This window comes from Patella vulgata, chromosome 6 (assembly GCF_932274485.2).
Source record: "Patella vulgata chromosome 6, xgPatVulg1.2, whole genome shotgun sequence".
Classification (NCBI taxonomy): domain Eukaryota; kingdom Metazoa; phylum Mollusca; class Gastropoda; family Patellidae; genus Patella; species Patella vulgata.
The window spans coordinates 58,686,405-58,705,989 of NC_065884.2; the positions used below are offsets into that span (position 1 = coordinate 58,686,405).

General features: G+C 36.7%; 1 protein-coding gene across 1 annotated transcript in view; it reads left to right on the plus strand.

The window, feature by feature from the left end:
• Window positions 1-7,817: 7,817 nt before the first annotated feature.
• The window catches only part of LOC126824438 (uncharacterized), a 31,764-nt gene continuing 19,996 nt past the window's right edge, over window positions 7,818-19,585 (plus strand). The window contains exon 1 of the mRNA XM_050553665.2: window positions 7,818-8,237. Within this exon, the coding sequence (XP_050409622.1) occupies window positions 8,195-8,237 (43 nt within the window). The 5' untranslated portion in view covers window positions 7,818-8,194. The remainder of the gene's footprint in view (window positions 8,238-19,585) is intronic.

Sequence of the window (19,585 nt, forward strand, 5' to 3'; positions counted from 1 at the left end):
AATATTATGAGAAAAGTTCCACAGTCGTGTGCTTTATCATCAGATGGTTCTACTATGGTGTTTGACAGAGTCGAGATCTGTTTTTGTTTTTCTATCTTGCTTCCTTAAAGTTTCCTGTAAAATCGCGCAGAACTGATTTTATTGCATATCAGTAAAACTAAAACGTAGCGTAGTACATGTATTTAGTATTTTTTTTATGTAAAATCATAGTTTCTATATTTTGTCAAAGTGACCTCTGGTTACTCCAGATATACGCCCAGCCTCCCCCCTCCCCCCACACACTTAAAAGATACCTTGTCTCAGGAACCAGGCAACCTCCTGCAAAACATTTCTCTATCCGCCCCTGACCACACAGGATCTTAGTGAGCCAGCGCCTTAGCCACTGTTCTAAAATCGCGTAGGGGCCTAAGTACTGCCTATATAGCTTGTGGGCCCTCTAGATGTCACAATTTTTATAATTCAATTTAAAATACTGTTCAAATATATGTTCACTTAACAACAATCAAGGATGAGTTTGAATTTTGGAAAGATCAGACTGAAATTTCCCCTTAAAATACACCCCCACCCCCTTGAGAAAACATATAAGTGTTGTGCAGTCCCCCTGCACTTACTATTAAGGATCAAAAGATCATGGATGAGTTTGATGTTGATGCGCATTGGACCTTTTGTTCAGGAGTTATGCCTTGTATGCAAAATGAGAAATACGTTCAATTATTGCCGAATTTAGATGAAATTTAAGAAATATGGTAAGGATCAAAAGATCCAGAGGCATGCGGGGTAGGCAATGCAAAATGCAAATACAAAAGAAACGAAAATGTTTGATAACCCTCGAATACAATGAAATTTCCTACTAGGGCATAGGGGTATATGTGGCAATATGCCCTCTCTTCTGAAAAAGTGCTCTCATTTCTGAAAAATTGCCCTCGAATTTTGAAAAATATACCTCAAATACCTCAAATGCTCGCATCAATGTCGTAATATTCCTATTGCCCCATTGACAACATTATGGTCCCCCTTTTCCTGCTTGAAAAAAATATTTGTCAAATTATGTGATTCAGTTGGGGCAGATGGACTTAACCTCTCCCCCAAATTCTTAAACCTAACTGTCACAAAATTGGACCTTTGGTTCTTTATGGGGCAGATTGACGATCATGTACTTATAGTTCACATTAACAAAAACACATTCTAATTTAATATAATATGAATACAATTATAATATAACATGTATATACATGTAATTATTCTCTAATGTGTTCATTATATCACTGATTAAAACAGCACGACGAATCACATTTCTAGGTTGATAAGATGACAATGAGTTGGTGGTAAACGCACAAACAGCAATCAATAAATATTTGACTCTCATTTAAGAAGATGATCAAGATGAAAAGGTTGATGAGTTATTCATGTAGATCTATTAATCACCATAAAATAAATAACTGGAACAGTAACGACCAGAGTAATAATATCCGTAGCACTTTAACATTATCAGAAACAGAAACAGGTCACCTATAAAACATAACACAATGTTTAACAAATAATCAAAATATTTCTACATTTCCATGATTATCAACATTACAAAATTCAAACAACACCTACAAATAAATGTACTAATTATTACTCATTAATCACACAGATTACCATAAATAATAAACAGTCCAAACCAACACCCATTTAGTTGAAATATCTATACGAATGATTCATGAATGATATGACCAATGAATATGTGTGATTCTCCCAAAATCCATCATTAGAGTGCAATAAATTCATATCTCCTACCATGTAAACTACAGTTTCACTCGCAACCAATCATATCACGACATCAAAACAGGCAGCCCACATGCATTCAATGCAATCATACCTGCAACCAGACATGTGAGTTACTCAACCGTAGCAAATATCAACTATCATACATCTTATAAATAAATAATAAAATCAAATGTTTATAAATCAAACTTTATTACCATAATCTAAAAACATGTTCATCAGTTGTCAAACTTTAATAAACAACAATAACATATATACTATATTTATCTTCTATCTATATATATATTTGTGACTGTTGTTTGTCTGTCTGTCTGTCTGTTCGGGGTTGGCGGCTACACTAGGTCTGCCCCGAGTCTGAAATTTGGGGTATAGGGTTAGCTCGGACCGGGGAGTAACATAGGCCATGTGGCGTTAGTCTACCACTTCCGGTTTCGCAGTTATGACTCCCGAGCGAAGCTGGTCTGTTCGCGGTTGGCGGCTACACTGGGTCTGCCCCGAGTCTGAAATTTGGGGTATAGGGGTAGCTCGGACCGGGGAGTAGCATAGGCCAGGTGGCGTTAGTCTACCACTTCCGGTTTCGGAGTTCTGACCCCCGAGCGAAGTCTGTCTGTTCGGGGTTGGCGGCTACACTAGGCCTGCCCCGAGTCTGAAATTTGGGGTATAGGGGTAGCTCAGCCCGGGGAGTAACATAGGCCAGGTGGCGTTAGTCTACCACTTCCGGTTTCGGAGTTACGACCCCCGAGCGAAGCCGGTCTGTTCGGGGTTGGCAGCTACACTAGGTCTGCCCCGAGTCTGAAATTTGGGGTATAGGGGTAGCTCGGACCGGGGAGTAACATAGGCCAGGTGGCGTTAGTCTACCACTTCCGGTTTCGGAGTTATGACCCCGAGCAAAGCCGGGTATCTGTCTGTCTGTTCGGGGCTGGCGGCTACACTAGGTCTGCCCCGAGTCAGAAATTTGGGGTATGGGGTAGCTCGGACCGGGGAGTAACATAGGCCAGATGGCGTTAGTCTACCACTTTCGGTTTCGGAATTATGACCCCCGAGCGAAGCCGGGTATCCTGCTAGTATACTAATATTTGTGACTGTCGTTTGTCTGTTCGGGGTTGAGGGCTACACCAGGTCTGCCCCGAGTCTGAAATTTGGGGTATAGGGGTAGCTCAAACCGGGGAGTAACATAGGCCAGGTGGCGTTAGTCTACCACTTCCGGTTTCGGAGTTATGACCCCCGAGCGAAGCCAGGTATCCTGCTAGTTGAGGTATAAATTCTTTGGTACATCCACCGCAAACTATATTGTAAACTATCTTTATTTAACAAAGATATTGTCATACATGACACTAACCCTGGACCTAGCCATAACGCTTACCATAACCCTAACATACAATCTTGCATACCTTTTTTACATCTTAGCGACCTTGACGAAAATTGAGTTGGCCTTAACAAATAGATCTAGCCCTGTTGACATTTATTCTGTCCCAGTAACATCCTTGGCCGCTCTTAAAGTAGTAGCAAGTCTCTAACTCAGTATCATCCAAAGACATTGAAAAACAAATTATTTGTCAATTTAAATAAACATTGATGTTGTGATCTTACCAGGACAAGATGGGCTTATGATATCCGATATTTAAGACAAAATAAACATTTTACCATTGGTACACGATTCGTGTACCATAATGCGTTTCAGCATTGTGAAACGATGATGCCATATTCTTATCTGGAGAGTATGCTCAATAAATACTATTGGTGTAGACTGGAATAACCAGACACTAGAGATTGCCATTTGTGTCAATTTCTAGGTCCCAAATATTACCAATTTAGCTCCTTAAAGTAAACTTTTTACACCTGTGCCACGACCGGTGTTCAAATCATGATCGTCTAATTTTTTGGGCTGTGAACGTTAACTCTTGGAACTTTTGATGCTTGTTTTTCTTTATTCGTAGGTCGCTTAGTTCGCAAAAAGGTATCTAAGTTTGGTCTGCCTACCCTACTTCAGAGGCCCTGGCACGTCACTGAAAAGATCTCGGATGAGTTTGATGTTGCTGTGCATCAGACATTCCATTCTTGAGTTATGCCCCCTTCAAATTTGATTTGAAACCTTGGGGTCATGACAGGACAAACCCTTTCGATAATCAGTGTTATGCCCCCTTTTCCAAACACCAACACCATGTGAATGCGATAAATTCTTCATTTCTAAACAGATCTTTTTCAAATTTGATGTGAAACATTGACTTCACAAGAGGGTGAAGCTTATACCCGGGCCGGATTAACAACAGGACATGGTGGAGCCCAGACCCCAGGGCCTCCGACATCGGGGGGAGGCACAAAAGAATCTTAGTAATGGGAAAAGCGATGTGACCAAGGATTTTCAAATTCCTGAAAGATCGCAGTTGACATCCAAGAATTTGGGTGTAATCTGGCGATGCCACTTCGTCCTGTCGTATGGTATCCTGTTTCTGTTTTTATACGCCCACATTTTCATGTGGACGTATATTGTCGTCGTCCCTGTCCATCTGGACGTCCGTCCACAATTTGTTTGTGGACACTCTACAGGTCACAATCCTTATCCGATTTTGACGAAACTTGAAATATAGGTTTATCTCCAACTTTCGATATTGGCATGTATCGGATCACAACTTCATGAATTATGGCTCCTGATTGTACGGAAAATAGCATTTTTAGCTTGTGGACCCTATACAGGTCACAATTTTAATCCTACATGTATTTTGATGAAACTTGAAATGTAAGTTTATAACCCAAAGATCTTGGTTCCGTTCGATATTCAAGCATATCAGACCATAACTACCTGAATTATGGCCCCTGATTGTACGAAAAATCGCGTTTTTAGCTTGTGGACCCTATGGAGGTCATAATTTTTATCAGATTTAAAAAACACGTTTTAGTATATCACCGTTACACCCTAAGGAAAGTTGAGTTCGAATTTCATGCAAATCGGCCCAAAACTGACAGACAAAATGGCTGCCCCTCGTTTTCAAATAGGGTAAAAATATGGTAGGTCAAAGTTGTGGACCCTCTAGAGGTCACAATTTTCTTCTGATTTTGATGAAACTTGAAATGTAAGTTTATAACCGAAAGATCTTGGTTCCTGTTGATATTAGTGCATATCGGATTGTAACTTCCTGAATTATGGCCCCGGATTGTACAAAAATCGCTTTTTGTTTAGCTTGTTCTCTACCCATCTCTTGCAAAATGTGGGAGTATCCTGCCTGGCAGCCGCTGTTTTTTTTTTTGGGGGGGGGGGGGTATCTAACGGGAAAAGTGTATCGAGAAAATGCATAAAAATCCTCTTTTTAGCGGTAATATTTTGGTTACAACTTGCTGTGCTAGTTGGAGGTGGAGTCAAGGTAACTTTGAAGTACTTTGAACCCATTTATAATCGAGTTTTGATAGCAGAATCTGCCAAAAATATCATTGGCAATCTCCAAACATATTTTTTCCTTATTTTGTTGGAGATGAATTGAGGAACATTGGTTTCTGGACTCTTTTTTTTTGCCAACGGAACACATGAAAAAATAGCGGCACACCTGGCTAAATATATATGAAAAATATTTGAATTTTGCAAAATAAAAACATGTCAAGTCAGACGGCGCTCACCCGTAGACAGAGACTAGTCATAGACACATAGAATGACTCAAAATAAATAAAGAAAAACACAGCTAAGAACTTATAAGAAGACACCAGTGATAACTCAATTGGGATGTGGTTTGTCGCATTTTCTTAGTGTGCTGTTCAAAATTCCATGGCATACTGGTTGAGAATCACTGCCCTAGACTATAATTATGTGATAATTTGGTGTGTATAATATGTGTAGTTTATGTATAGACTACATTACTTACGATATGTCGCGTTTTGGTTCCAATAAAACGCTTTTAAATCGGTGTCAGCCTAGTTCATCAAAAATCAACTAAGGAATGTTACTAATGCACCTGTCCAATCGTGGATTTTCTCCAGGTCCTCTGGTTTCTTAGCACTGCTAAAGACCCCAACACACAAGCGAAGTATTGAAATAACCATGTGTTCGTCCCAAAATGACCTAGTTTGTGTCGAGTGGACTAAAACCCCATCTCTCTCTCTCTCTCTCTCTCTCTGTTACTAATGTCCTTATGACCATCGCAGATATGACTAAAGGTCCTTATTTATCACTGACCGACTTCAAATTAGGTTTTATGTAGTTACATTCATGTGTGGAATAATGCCTAAGTTCTAGTCAATCTGATTAAAATACAGGGCCCTTATTCTTGAACTAAGATACAATCGAAATTTTAAGAAATACTGCAATTCGATTGGCTGACCAGTAAAATCAATTTGCATATATCCAATGAAGTTGCAGTATTTCTTAAAATTATATTGTAACTTAGTTTAAGTTTTCGTGACTAAGGGCCCAGATCTGTATTTCGTTTCGATATTTTTATACTTTCGATGGCCTACACTACATGAAGTACAGACAAATAAAACGAAATTTTGAACTATAAAAAACGAAACGAAATATTTCTGTGTTTTAATCAGATTGGGTTCTAGTCACTTGTGTTAGGTCGGGGGCCCCCCCACATGCTCAAGGCTCCAGGGCCCCCACAATGCCCTATACCTATTGATATTTGTTACCAACCTTCCATTCAGGAGTTATCTTCCTTTGCCAAAAACCTTGTGAAGCGATAGAGGCTACAGATTTTAACACATTTTTAAAAAAAAATGATTCAAATCTTGTGGACCTGGGCCCTGTTTCACGAAATTTTAACTAAAGATAAAATCCAAATTTTAGTAGATACTTCAATTTTGATTGGCTAAGCACTAAAATCAATCTAAAATTATCCAATCAAATTACTAATTTTCAATGAGATGCTTCTTATATCATGCATGAATATGATTGATTTGTATAAAATAACTTTTATTTAATTCTTGAATCAGGTAGTTTTCCTAATCATTGGCGTGAATCATGAATTGATCCAATACACAAGAAGGGGGACGTTAATATCTATACTGTGCTTGAGCAAAAACCTTTATTATAAATAATCGAAATGTATTTATATATAAATATACTGAATCAAATAACCTGCTTAGCCTAGTGCATAGTGGATTCCAAGTGGGCCGTAGAAATATGGATTATGCTTTCATCCTCACAAGAAACCTCTATTTTTGTACTTCGTCGATTTCTCAAAAGCATTTGATCCAGCTTTACTTCTCATTCTACTGAAACATGACATTAATGGAAAAATATTCGGATTGATTAAATTCTATGTATAAAAATACATCTTATGCGGTGAAAAACATTTTGAATAACGAGTTAATCTACACAACAGCAACATTAACCCAATTCAGAGGTATATTATTTAAATTTGTAGTGTAATTATTTTGTGGAAGCAAGTTGTTTTTATCTTTACATCAAATTCCTGATAAAATGAAGTGGGAAAAGCAGTTATGCATGACAGCGTTCATAGCATAAATTGTATCTGAAAAGGTGATTATTTAATATTTTATTGTTCTGTAAGTGCCACATATTAAAAAATCATCACATAAACCATTCCACTTGACTTAATGACAGACCTTATGATAAAGCGTTCACGCACTAACCATTCGGCCATCCACACGATCCCTACCCCTGCCATATAAAGGTAAAGGATTGTATGGGACATCCGGTCTTCATTAGCCCAGTTCGGAGCAGAAAAGTAGGACGTTAAACCCCATTTCATTTCTCAGGGACATCAATTTAAAAAAACAAAACAAAGTATTATAAATCCCTGAAATATTAAAAATAACTATTTCTGGGTGCAAAATAACATTCCCATTTATAATTTCAGCATAAAATACAATTAAATAATAGTGTATGAAGAAACTACATTAGTGGCTGGCTAAACAGGCGGTGAAATTTAAAGTGGTCTTAGTTAGTTGTTAGTTGTGTTTTACGTCCGCTTCCACCGAGGTGATATCGCAGACAATAAAGTGGTCTGCCTCCAATGCCGTTTTATTTCAATGGACGAGTAGTAACTAAAGGGAGGTAACTGCGTTTATTTTTCTATTTTTAGCTCCGTGGGTCAATGGATCGGATAATAACATTCACAGTCACTCAGCCAGTTGCCACAGGGCAGGAAATATTATAAATATTTGTCAAAAAGTGCAAAGATTATTGGAAATATCAACATATCATTTCATGATTTTGGGAAACTACGCATTAGAGACAGTTCCAATCAGGAAATTTCGTTATTCTTGGAATTTTATAAAGGGTATCGCTTTAGTCGTGATTTTCCAGACGTAAAATCCAATGGAAAAAAGACACTGGAAAAACGAGAGCCAAGTTCACTAGAATCAAGAACCAACCCAACTCCGCATATTTTGTCTTATAATACATTATTTAGTAATCCCTTTTCCAGTTTTAATGGCGGTACAACAACCAGGAACTGTTTAGCTACAGTTTGGGATGGCTACTACCGAAGAAAGTCCCATTTTCGTCCAGTCTGAAGGTAATTTTGTGAACGTTTTGACACCCACAGGCCACTTGATAAATATTGGATGTATGTAAATGTCTTTATGACTATTATGTACTGGGCTGTGTCTATAGTCTAATGGCTCAGTCAGTCCATACCAGTAGTTTTATATTTCTACAGCTTTTGGTTGTTAGTAACCGGTATTGAGGTACAACGATTCAGTAGCTTATTTTTTACAATATTTCATGGGGCGCGAAAGGCAAGTAGGCCTAGTCTATCTATTCTATATATAAATAAAATCAAAGATGTCTGTGTGTGTGTTTATGTATCTGTGGATGTTTGCCCATCATGCTTGTCACGCTCCACCCTCACATATGTGGTCTTAAATTTACCAGCATGACCTCGAGAATGTTTTAGGCCATCGAATTTGGGCCTCAGGAGAATTTCACCTAAGTCCCGGGTGAATCGCGCTTAGTCGTCACACGCCACCCCCACATGTGGTATCAAATTAACCAGCATGACCCTGTGAATGATATAGGCCATCAAATTTGGGCCCCGGGCGAAGCCAGGTATCCTGCTAGTCTATACTATAGCCAGTGCAAATCAAATTTATCAAAATAACAACAGATCAGTTAAATGCAAAGACCAGAAAAGCCTGTCTCTAAGGAACAGAAGCAACTGAATCGCCATAAAACATGAACATTTATATGGGAACATTCCATTGATCTAACACTCCTCTTAAATATCTGACACAACTTGATTGCATCCCCATTCATCTGATTCCCAAATACATGAATGTCCACAATCTGATTAAAACACAGATCCTATTTCGTTTTGTTGTTTATAGTTCAAAATTTCATTTTACTTGTCTTTACTACACTAGGATCCGGAAAAGTTGTTATATAACCCTTGTTCTGGGTGATGTGATTGATTATCCAATGAAACGGTCTGTTGCAGCGAGTTCTTGGCATGCGCTGCACGTAATCAAATGTCTGACGTCATTGGGTCAAAAGCTGCTCGTATGACCCCAGATGCAACCTCCCACTACAACTGGTCAGATCTTCATGTAGTAGAGGTCATCCAAAGTGTAAAAAAAAAAGAAACGAAATATAGATGTGTATTTTAATCAGAATGGTATGTACAGTACCTGGGTACCACGAGCCAGGGCCGGCGATATGATTTATATGTGTTGGAGCAAGACTAATTTAGGGGCCCTCCCCTTCCAGAGTAGAGCATAGGGGATCGGTAGTTAATAAGTAGCACAAAAATACTGAATAGATATTTATGGGCACAAGTATGATGTACCGACTGCATCAGCCTCACCTTGGACTTGACCACTATTATAGTCAATGATGTCTGACTCATTCCCTAGCTGTTTTGATAGCTATTGTGATGGCTGATGTGACCAGAGGACAGATACGGCCCTGTTTTTTGACATTTTCTTCTGATCTTTGGAAGATTATAGGCTACTCAATTTCTTATATACACCTTTTAAAATGTGAATGATTGATCTTTCTATGTCCAAAGTTGTTCAAAAATATTCTAGACTTACTACATATCTACATTCCTAACTTTTGGGTTGATACCCCAAATCAAATAATATTGTTTTTGCCACAATCTACATCATACAAATTTGTAGAAAGCTTTGGAATAAGTAGTTGGAAAGGTATCAATCAAAATGACTAAACCTCTTGGATTTGGGTCAAAAATAAATTGATTTTAAAATGTCTGTTGGTTTTGTCGGATGACAGTCGAAAAGGAATGTATTAAGAATGAATTTATGAATAATACAGAGCCTTACTGTTCTTTCTATCTTCCTCCTCTAACCCACAGTCCTCAATATAGCCATAAAAATGGCTAGGGAGATATTTTGACATTTCTGACTAGACTGTATGTACATGTATATATCAAAATATATATGGGCAGAATGATCTGCACTGGAAATAAAGAACTCTCCAGATATTGCTGTGTTTAGATCCAGACTTAAAACCTTTTTGTTCAAGAAAGCATTCACTTTATGACAGTTGTGATCATTTTTGAACTGCACTTTGAGCATGCTCATGCATGAATATTGCGCAGTATAAATAGACTATTAATATTATTATATACACGTAGTTCTTACTAATATTCATAATACTTTTTTTTATTATACTACGGTAATGACTGTGCCTTTTGTGTATTGGTATGATTTACTGCCCAGATGTAGTTGAAATTAATCCATTAGTTGAGTTTGTATTATTGACAGAAAATCCAGCCTCTGTTGATATTGCAGGTTGTTCCTAAGGAAAGCAGTCCGATACTTTTACTAACTTGAATTATGTAGTACTAGTAGGTGACGTCAGTAAGTGACATGTTTGAGATGTCAGTCAATATGGAACAGTCTGCCAATTAGGAGTTCTTTGATTCAATCCCATTGTTGCCTGAAAAGATTCCTTGGGATTTTCCTGTTTGGTTTCCCCATGTCTGTGTTGTAGAAAAGAGAGTCTGGCAAGGAAGAGTGTCTAGTTGAATGGATGGGACAGAAAAGATGAGGTCCTGTGTAAAACAACCCACATGGCATTTAGAACCCATTTTCAAGTCTGGGAATTAGGTATCTGTCATGGACAAACCCATCTTCAACAGAAGGCTTGATCTCGCTTTAACTCTGTACATTTTATCAAGCACTTAACGTAATACCTCGCATATTTCGGCTCAAATTTCCATTGGGAGCTGACCTAACTTGAGAACCTATCAGATTCCTTGATATCGCAAATACCAAGTCTCCAGCTATCTAGCTAAAATGTCTACCTGTGATAATAGCGTTTCAAAGTTCAAGGTTCGTTCAGGGTTAAGGCCTCCATGGAGGTCGCCATGTTTAATTTGAGTGTGTTCGTGTCAGAACCTCTGATTGGACGCTACTGTTCACGTGTCTGTGGTATTTTAAAGGGAGATAACATAGCAGTGTAGCAACATCTAGATGTTATAAAATTTGTGGTCGTTGATTTAGGAACATGGGACAAGCCCGGCTCAAATTCAAACTTCGTTAAGTACAATTCCTCTTATTCCTGTAATTCTGGGTTTTATACACACACTTGTCTGGCAGAACTAAAACAGGTTTATTGTACGATCATGATTTATGATCAAAATAGCCTAGTCATATTTCCTCACATTTAAAAGCATTCATAATAGATTTGTGATATTATTGTGGAAAGAAAACGTTACACGTAATAATTATGGTATAAGAATTTATAATGTACCCGGTACCAAATTTGCTACCACGTGCTAGGGTTAGGGTTACGGTTGGGTTTGGTCAAAAAATTCGGGTTTGGTCCAAAACTAACGTCATGTGCAATTCAAAGTGATTGACCCTGTGAGGAATGTCTCCCCGGCGACCAAGCTATCTTTAACAGGATTCATAATGAACTTACCAATACCTTTATGAATTGAAAATTACCACTCTCTATGAAGAAGATTTCTACTTCAAGATCATGATTATTCTCCAAATTGTAGGAGTTAAATACACCCTATTTTACGAATTACAATTCATTGTGTAATGTGGGTTGCATGGTGGGCATGCAGATTTTACTTTTAAACTGTAAATAAAATAAGACAATTACTAGAATAAAATGTATGGGGACCCCTGGTGGCTCAGTGAGGTCTCGGGTTCGCTCAGTGTGTTGACCAAGAAAGTCTCTCAGGATTTTCCGGTGTGGTTTCCCTTTGTCAGTGACCAGAGGGCCTGGCAAAGTCAGTATCTGGTTGTTTGGATAGTATGAATGACCGAGGTTCCATGTAAGCTTTGCCGTGCACATAAAAGAACCCTTGAAAGTTGGAATTTTAAATAAAAGTGCTGGTATAGGCCATAGTGCTGTTGTTAAGGCAAAATTTCCCTTATTTCCTTTCACTAACTAGAATATGAATAAAAATGATTACTCATGATGATTATATAAACAGAAAGTAGATGTTAAAATAGAATGAATGGTTATCAACAGCTGTTTACAGTTTAAACAAGCTTTAAACATGGTCTTCCTTGTTTATTCAACAAACTTATTATTGTTTTCCTCCATGTTATAATGGATAAATGGATTTACAATGTACCTATACATTCATACACTTGGCCTGAACAATATTGTTTTTCTCAGTTTTAGTCCTGTCCATACTAAAAAGGAGGGCGTTAAACCCCATTTCATTACATCTCTTAGCTGTTATTATGGATATATGGATTTACCTAGATACAGTTGTACATCGAAACATTGCATGTTTTTCTCAGTTTTAGCCTAGACGGCACAGAAAAGGAGGACATTACACCACATTTTATTTCATTGGTATATTGGTTAAGTGGATACACTTGGGGGACATTATTGTTTTTCTCAGGTTTAGCCCAGTCATTGCAGAAAAGGAGGACGTTACACCCCATTTTATTTCATTGTTATAATGGTTAAATGGATACACTGGGAGGGATTATTGTTTTTGTCAGTTTTCAGTGTAGAGAAGGAGGACATTAAAACTCATTTTATTTCATTTTTTAGTTGTTATAATGGATACTGTAAATAGATTTACCTGGACACATTGATGCACTGGGTGACATTGCATGTTTTAATCTCAGGAACTTATCATAATAGACAAACAATAGTTAATACAAGGAAACATGTCACATGAGCACATAGCATACTGGTGACCTATTTCTTGTGAACACTCTATAGATAGACACTCTGCATTGATTTTCCAAACATTTTGCCATACAAGGTCTTCTTTTTCTTCTTCTCTTTCTTCTCGTCTTGTGCCTCATGGAGTGAGACGTTGGTTCTGCGTTCGATCCCGAAGTTGGCCAAGAATATTCATTTTCGGGCGTGGTTCCTCCTTGTCAGTGGTATAGGATATAGCGCCTGACAAGGGACAATATTCGTTCAGATGGGACGAAAAACTGAAGTCCTATGAACATATTGGCATGCACATAAAAGGTCCCTTGGATAGTTGGAATTCAATATAAGAGTACTAGAGTAGGCCATAGTGCTGCTGTCTGGGCAAAATTTCCCACATGAATCACTGCATGGCGTATGCCCATCTTCATTTATCACAGTCGGAGCAGAATAGTAGAACTTTTAAAGGGGAAGACCAATGATTTTCAATAAGGTTTCCATAAATAATAAATATATATTTAGAAATAATCCCTCCTATAACATATGCAAAAAATAATTTGTAAGCGAGAAATTAATTTTTATTAATACCGGAAGTGACGTAGTTGGTTCGAAACCTTATTGAAAATCGTTGGTCTTCCCCTTTAACCCCATTTCATTTCTTGTTGACAGTTCGTTTGTCAGTGGAATCAGCTGTTAATCCATGGGGTTGTTAAATATTTGTTGTTTGAATTAGTGATACAAAGACTCCTTTTGAATTTCAGTGATTTCTAATAATGACTGCGCTTGATTGGTTTGTAGTGTTATGAAGCCTTGTTCATTTTGTAGAATCTTGCCAAATGGTGTTATGACAAAATTTATCATTTTATCTGTTTGAAATATTGTTTTGTATATTAAAGGAGCTAAATCACTAATATTTGGGACCTAGAAATTGACACAAATCGGTCGCAACGCATATAATAATGTAATATGAATGTATATAAACTGATTAACATTCAATTGTTTCCGTTTTTACTCTAATTTTAAATCAGTTATGTTCGGCGAAGTAGCCAGAAGTCTCAATCGAATGGCAATCTCTAGCGTCTGGTTATTCCAGTCTACACCGATACTATTTATTGCGTATTGATATTGAGTTAAGAAATTTAGCTACTTTAATGAAATGAAGAATCCTATGAATGTCAATGATGTTCACTTTGTAAAATCTTGTGAATTTTCTATCAACAAAAGGGGGGTTGGGTGGCTGAATGGTTTAAAGCACGCGCTTTAGATTTTCAGGTTTATCATTAAGTCAAGTGATGTGGTTTGGATTCTGTGCTTGTATGTGACAAGGACTAAGGTTGGCTGTCTAACCTCTGTATTTTCCGTAAGCAAATTATTGAAACGAAATTGAACCATATGTTAGTACCGAAATTATCTAGTTTGTGTCGATCTAGTAGATGCTAAACCCCATTTCTCTCTCCTTGTCAACAAAAGTGATCGACTACTGATCATGTGATGTGTTTGAAATTAATGCATGCTTACATTAGTGAAATGATGAATCCTATTACATTTCAACAATTTCTAGAGTTATTTATAGAGTTCTTGCCTTTGATTATGTTATAGTACCTTTTCAATGCACAAGTGATATTTGTACAATATAATGATTTTGCTTTTCATTTACCTAAATTGAATCATAATTTTACAACCTTTGAAGTTTGTCAGGATGACTAATCTGCCCTGGGTGTATGTTTCGTCAGCTGGAATTCTGTCTTTTAAAATTTATTTTTTAATTTAGCATAGATTAATAAATATATTTTGACATTGTTTCACTTAGAATACAGAGTGACGGGAGTGGGAGGTTTAGTATGGTGGTCGAATGGTATAATGTGTCCGCGTTACATCATAAGGTCTGTCATTGACTCCTGGTTCCCTCCGATAGCTTAAGATCACTGTGCACAAGCAAATTATTGAAATAAAATTCAACCATGTGTTAGTCCCAAAATGACATAAGTTGTGTCGAGTGGACGTTAACATCAATCTCTCTCTCTCCCTTTAGAGTAGAATGCTGATTTAGCTTAATAAAAGAATGTTTTACAAGAGCTTTGAATTATTTTGGGATTGAGAGAATATCAAGAAAATACTATTGATTGGCATTTGACAGGATAAGCCTACAGGTACAGAAAATTATTGTGAGACATACAGCTTGCACAGCCAACAGTGGCCTATATTTTTCCTGATTGTTGGGGCTGATTATCGAAGGGTAATTTCCATTTGCTTTGTTAAACAAGCCAAGTTTAAACAACCTACTCAGCTGCAAATTGCATCCAAACATGAATTGTAGCTAAATTACATGTTAGACCACACATGCTATCATTTAATGATCAGTGGCTAGGATTTTAGCTACAGCATGGTCTCAATAGCTTGTAACTTATTTCGGAGGATGGGTGGCCGATATGATTAATATGTGAGCATTAGATCATAAGGACTGTTATTGAGTCAAGTGGCTTGGTTTTGATTCCCAGTTTGTACGTGACAAGGAGTAGGGTCACTTGTCCAACTTCACAGGGTTTCTCCAGGTTATCTGGTTTCCTCCCTCTGCTAATAAGACCTTTAAGAAGTGCAAGATAATTATTGAAAGGTTAAACTCTCTCTCTCTCTCTCTCTCTCTCCTGTTAAGTTATTATTATTAATTATGTCCGAATCAAAAGCCCTGTAATTGCCATATACACATTAATTAGATATAATTCACTGATATTTTATGAAATATTTATTGTATACATCAGCATTAATTACAAGCTTTACAAACACCCAGCTTCTAAATACTATCACAAAGTAAAAATGATATGAAATGGGGTTTAATGACAATGTCCTACCATACAGTGTGCTATGAGGACATGTTGCCTGGACAGAAATGTGAAGGCCTACTCGTATATCAGAATTCCAACTGCCAAGGGTTATTTTACATTAATGTCTACAATATTACAATATTGAGAAAGTTTAAGGGCATTAAATGTGACTATAACCCAATTCATGTAATATGAATGTAATGTATATAAAGTGATAATATTCAATTTTTAAAATATTTATTGTAATTTCTTATCAATTAGGGTTGGTGAAATTTGAATGAAAGTTGTTAATGTCTGCTTAGTCCATTCCACACATTTTTAAAATTATTATTTTGTAGTTAATGAATCAGCCGTTACTAATTACTTCCGCATTGTTTTATAGGATATGTTTTGCTTTGTTGATTACAACTGGTACCAGAAACTACAGAGTACACGATTCGTGTACTGATTTTAAGATGTTCATTGTGTCTTAAATATTGGATATTAGGATCCCATATTGTCAAGGCAAGATAACAACATCAAGGACCAATATTGAATTCTGAATCATATTTTTAATTTCAAATGTTATGGAAAATTATCAAGATTTAGTTCATTTAATCTCCAATAAGATTATCAGTCCAAAAATGGTTTAATTCCATTTAGTATTCACAAAGATATGTGGAATTTAAATTTCATCCGTATATGCTGCTCCCTATGTAATTAAAGATACATTATGGGAGATAAGATAAAGAGATGGCAGTTCTCGCTATAATAGTTAAAAACTAGATAGTGTAAAGGTAATTTGCTGAAAATTTCAGTCAAATTGATCCACTATGAGCCGAGAACGAAGCGGGTCAAATTTTCGCATAGTCTCGGTCATCATTACTAAAATCATTAATATAAACAGCATAGTCTTGATTATCCACTGTTTTGATTTGATTATCAATGGCCGTTAAGCGGCATATAGGAATCTAATCCAGCCAACACCGAAGGCTAGCCTTGACATCGACAATTTATTATGGTTTCCAGTATAGGAGCAGAACAGTAGGACTTTAAACCCCATTTCATTTCATTTATTATGGTCTGTATAAGTTAAATAATGTCTTATTGATAATTTAGATAACATTTCAGGCCTAAAGAAACACTTGTAATAAGCAGATTTTGCCCTTGCATAATGCATGTTTAAGCTAGCCAATTTAAAATCTGATTGAATCCAAGCGTAATTAAAGGGACATTATGGAAGATTAGATAAAGAATTGACAGTTCTTGCCAAAATAGTTAAAAACTAGATAATGTAAATAGAATGCTGTAAAGTCAAATTGCTCCTCTCTGAACCGAGATATTAGCTTTTGAATTTTAGGCTAGCATCGATCAGCATTATTAAAGTCGGTACAATAAAAATCAAAGTCTAGATTATCAATTTTTACGTTTAATCATCCTCCACAAATTGTATTCCAATCTGCTAAATATCACAGGCTAGCAATGGCATCGAGAGTTGATTATGGTCTGGATAAGTTAAATTATGTCTAATTAACAATTTAGATAACATTTCAAGCCTAAAGAAAGATCTGCAATAGACAGATTTAGCTCTTGCATAATGTATCTTTAAATGTTAAATAATCATTCTGGGTATTATATTAGTTTGATCTAAGCTGTGAGAAATTTGATATTTTAGGGAAAAATGCAAATGACGTATCATGACATTACTTTAATGTCATTGATGGTTCACTTATTTTAAATTCGTGGATCGACCCCTGGTTATGCATGTACATGTAAGCTGTTGTGAAACTTGTTATATTAGTCTAATGTGTTTTGTACATGCAGGCCCACATGTATGTAATATTACTAATATACTTTAGTGGCCTTGTGTCTGAATTAACTGATTTAGTCATTCGTGCACACACACACAAAGCTCTTACTATAAGTCAGTGAGTAATAATGTTGGGTTATTAGTCCAAGCCTTTTAATCAATGGTTTATGAGTATTATTAAATAGCCCAGATTAATCATAAATCAATCTTATCTAAGATCTTAGGTAGAACCTTCATAGAAATTTTGAAAAAAGACTAGACTTATAATGATTTTGTTAGCGTGTTTAGGTCATTTTGAAACTTTCTGATGGCTAATTCATGGGCGGCTAATAATTACTGTTTTAGAGCATTTGGATCATTTTGAAACTTTTTGATAGCCGAAAGTATAGGGAGAGGACATTGTTTAGATGTGTTTAGGTCATAGTGACAAGGTGATTAGCCAATCTTGTGTGTTTATCTGGTTCCCGTGGTTACCTACTTTGTATAGCATTGGCAGTCTGACAGGTGAAAATCAAAATAAGACTAGGGTGCAAAATTTCCCTCATAGCACATTTCCTAGTCAACACCTGTCTTCATTAGCCTGGTTGGTGGGTTTTCTTTCATGGTTCATCCCCCTTAATTGTCAGTTTGTTTCCATTCACTTGATTTGATATATTCGTTAAGTGGCATAGCTTCAATCTCAAGCTAGTACATGACACGGTTGCTAAGTGGGTAAGACGCTGGCTCTCTAGCCTGGAGGTCTGGTGTTCGATCCCTGCATTGGCCGAGAAAGTTCATCAAGATTTTCCAGTATAGCTCCCCCTTGTCACTGTCAGTGATGCAGGAAAGAGGGCCTGACAAGAACAGCTGTCTAGAAGTTCGGATGGGACGAAAAAGCAAAGTCCCGTGTACACATTGGCGTACACATAAAAGATCCCTCGACAGTTGGAATTCGATATATAAGAGTAGGCCGTAGTGCCACTGTCCGGGCAAAATTTCCCTCATAGCACACTGTATGGCGTATACCCGTCTTCATTAGCCCAGTACAGGAGCAGAACATTAAACCCCATTTCATTTCATTTTCCTACCTTGTGGATTTTGTCTGGGTCCTCAAGTTTCGTCACACTGCTAGAGACCCCAATGTGCAAGGGAATCATTGAAATATTGTACCATGTGTAAGTCTCGAAATGACCTAGTTTTTGTCAAGTACATGTTAAACCTCATTTCCTTCTTTTTATTGACAAATGTGATTGTGATGTGTCTGAAATAAACACTACAGAAAGAAGAATATAAATGTCTAAATTTTTCAATGGTTGTTGAAATATTGGCAAGGATTTATGAAGAAGTGGGTGTATTCTAACCAGTAACACTGAGTTTTTGTGTTATATAATAATTATATGAGTTCAGATTTACACTTTTTGTCATTGAAGGGGTCACAGTAGTGCATACAATAGATTGCATTTGATCCAAATTTTGCAATCTGAAGTCATTTAATAAGGGGCATTGCGGAATTTGATGTCCCTGAGATATTTCCTTATTGATTTCAGACCATACAGTGAAATGAAAATAATAAATTTGTTTTATGAACTCGTTCAAAATTTATCGACAGAGAGTTAATTATTGTAAAATTCTGCCAGCCATGTTCGAAAATATTGAAAGTATCACATTTTGAAGTATTATATTTAGGACAATAACAACTCATAATGTCTGCATCGTTGAAGATAGCTGTGCATTACATGTCATCGTTCTCATGACAGAATATTGTACAATATTGCCCACAGCGGAATATAGTCAAAATGGTTTATTGAAGATAAGGGAGATATAAGAGAACAATGGACTATAAATAAATTATATATTTTATTTTATCTTGTGGAAATTGGCCGTCAAAGTAACAGATGGTGAATACCAAATAAATGGGGTATATCATGTTGTGAAAAGTAAAAGCTATATTTTTGTTGTCAATATCAGTCTGATAAATCAAATACCAAGTCTATGTCACACATGGGCGATTATTGTCTCTCAAACACAATAAACATTGTCCTGTTTTATTAGAGCAACACACTAGCCTTCTAAAAGATCCAAATGAAAGGAAATGAAATGGGGTTTAACATCTTACTGTTCTGCTTATACTGGGCTAATGAAGACAGGCCTATAGTACAGTGTGCTGTGCCTGGA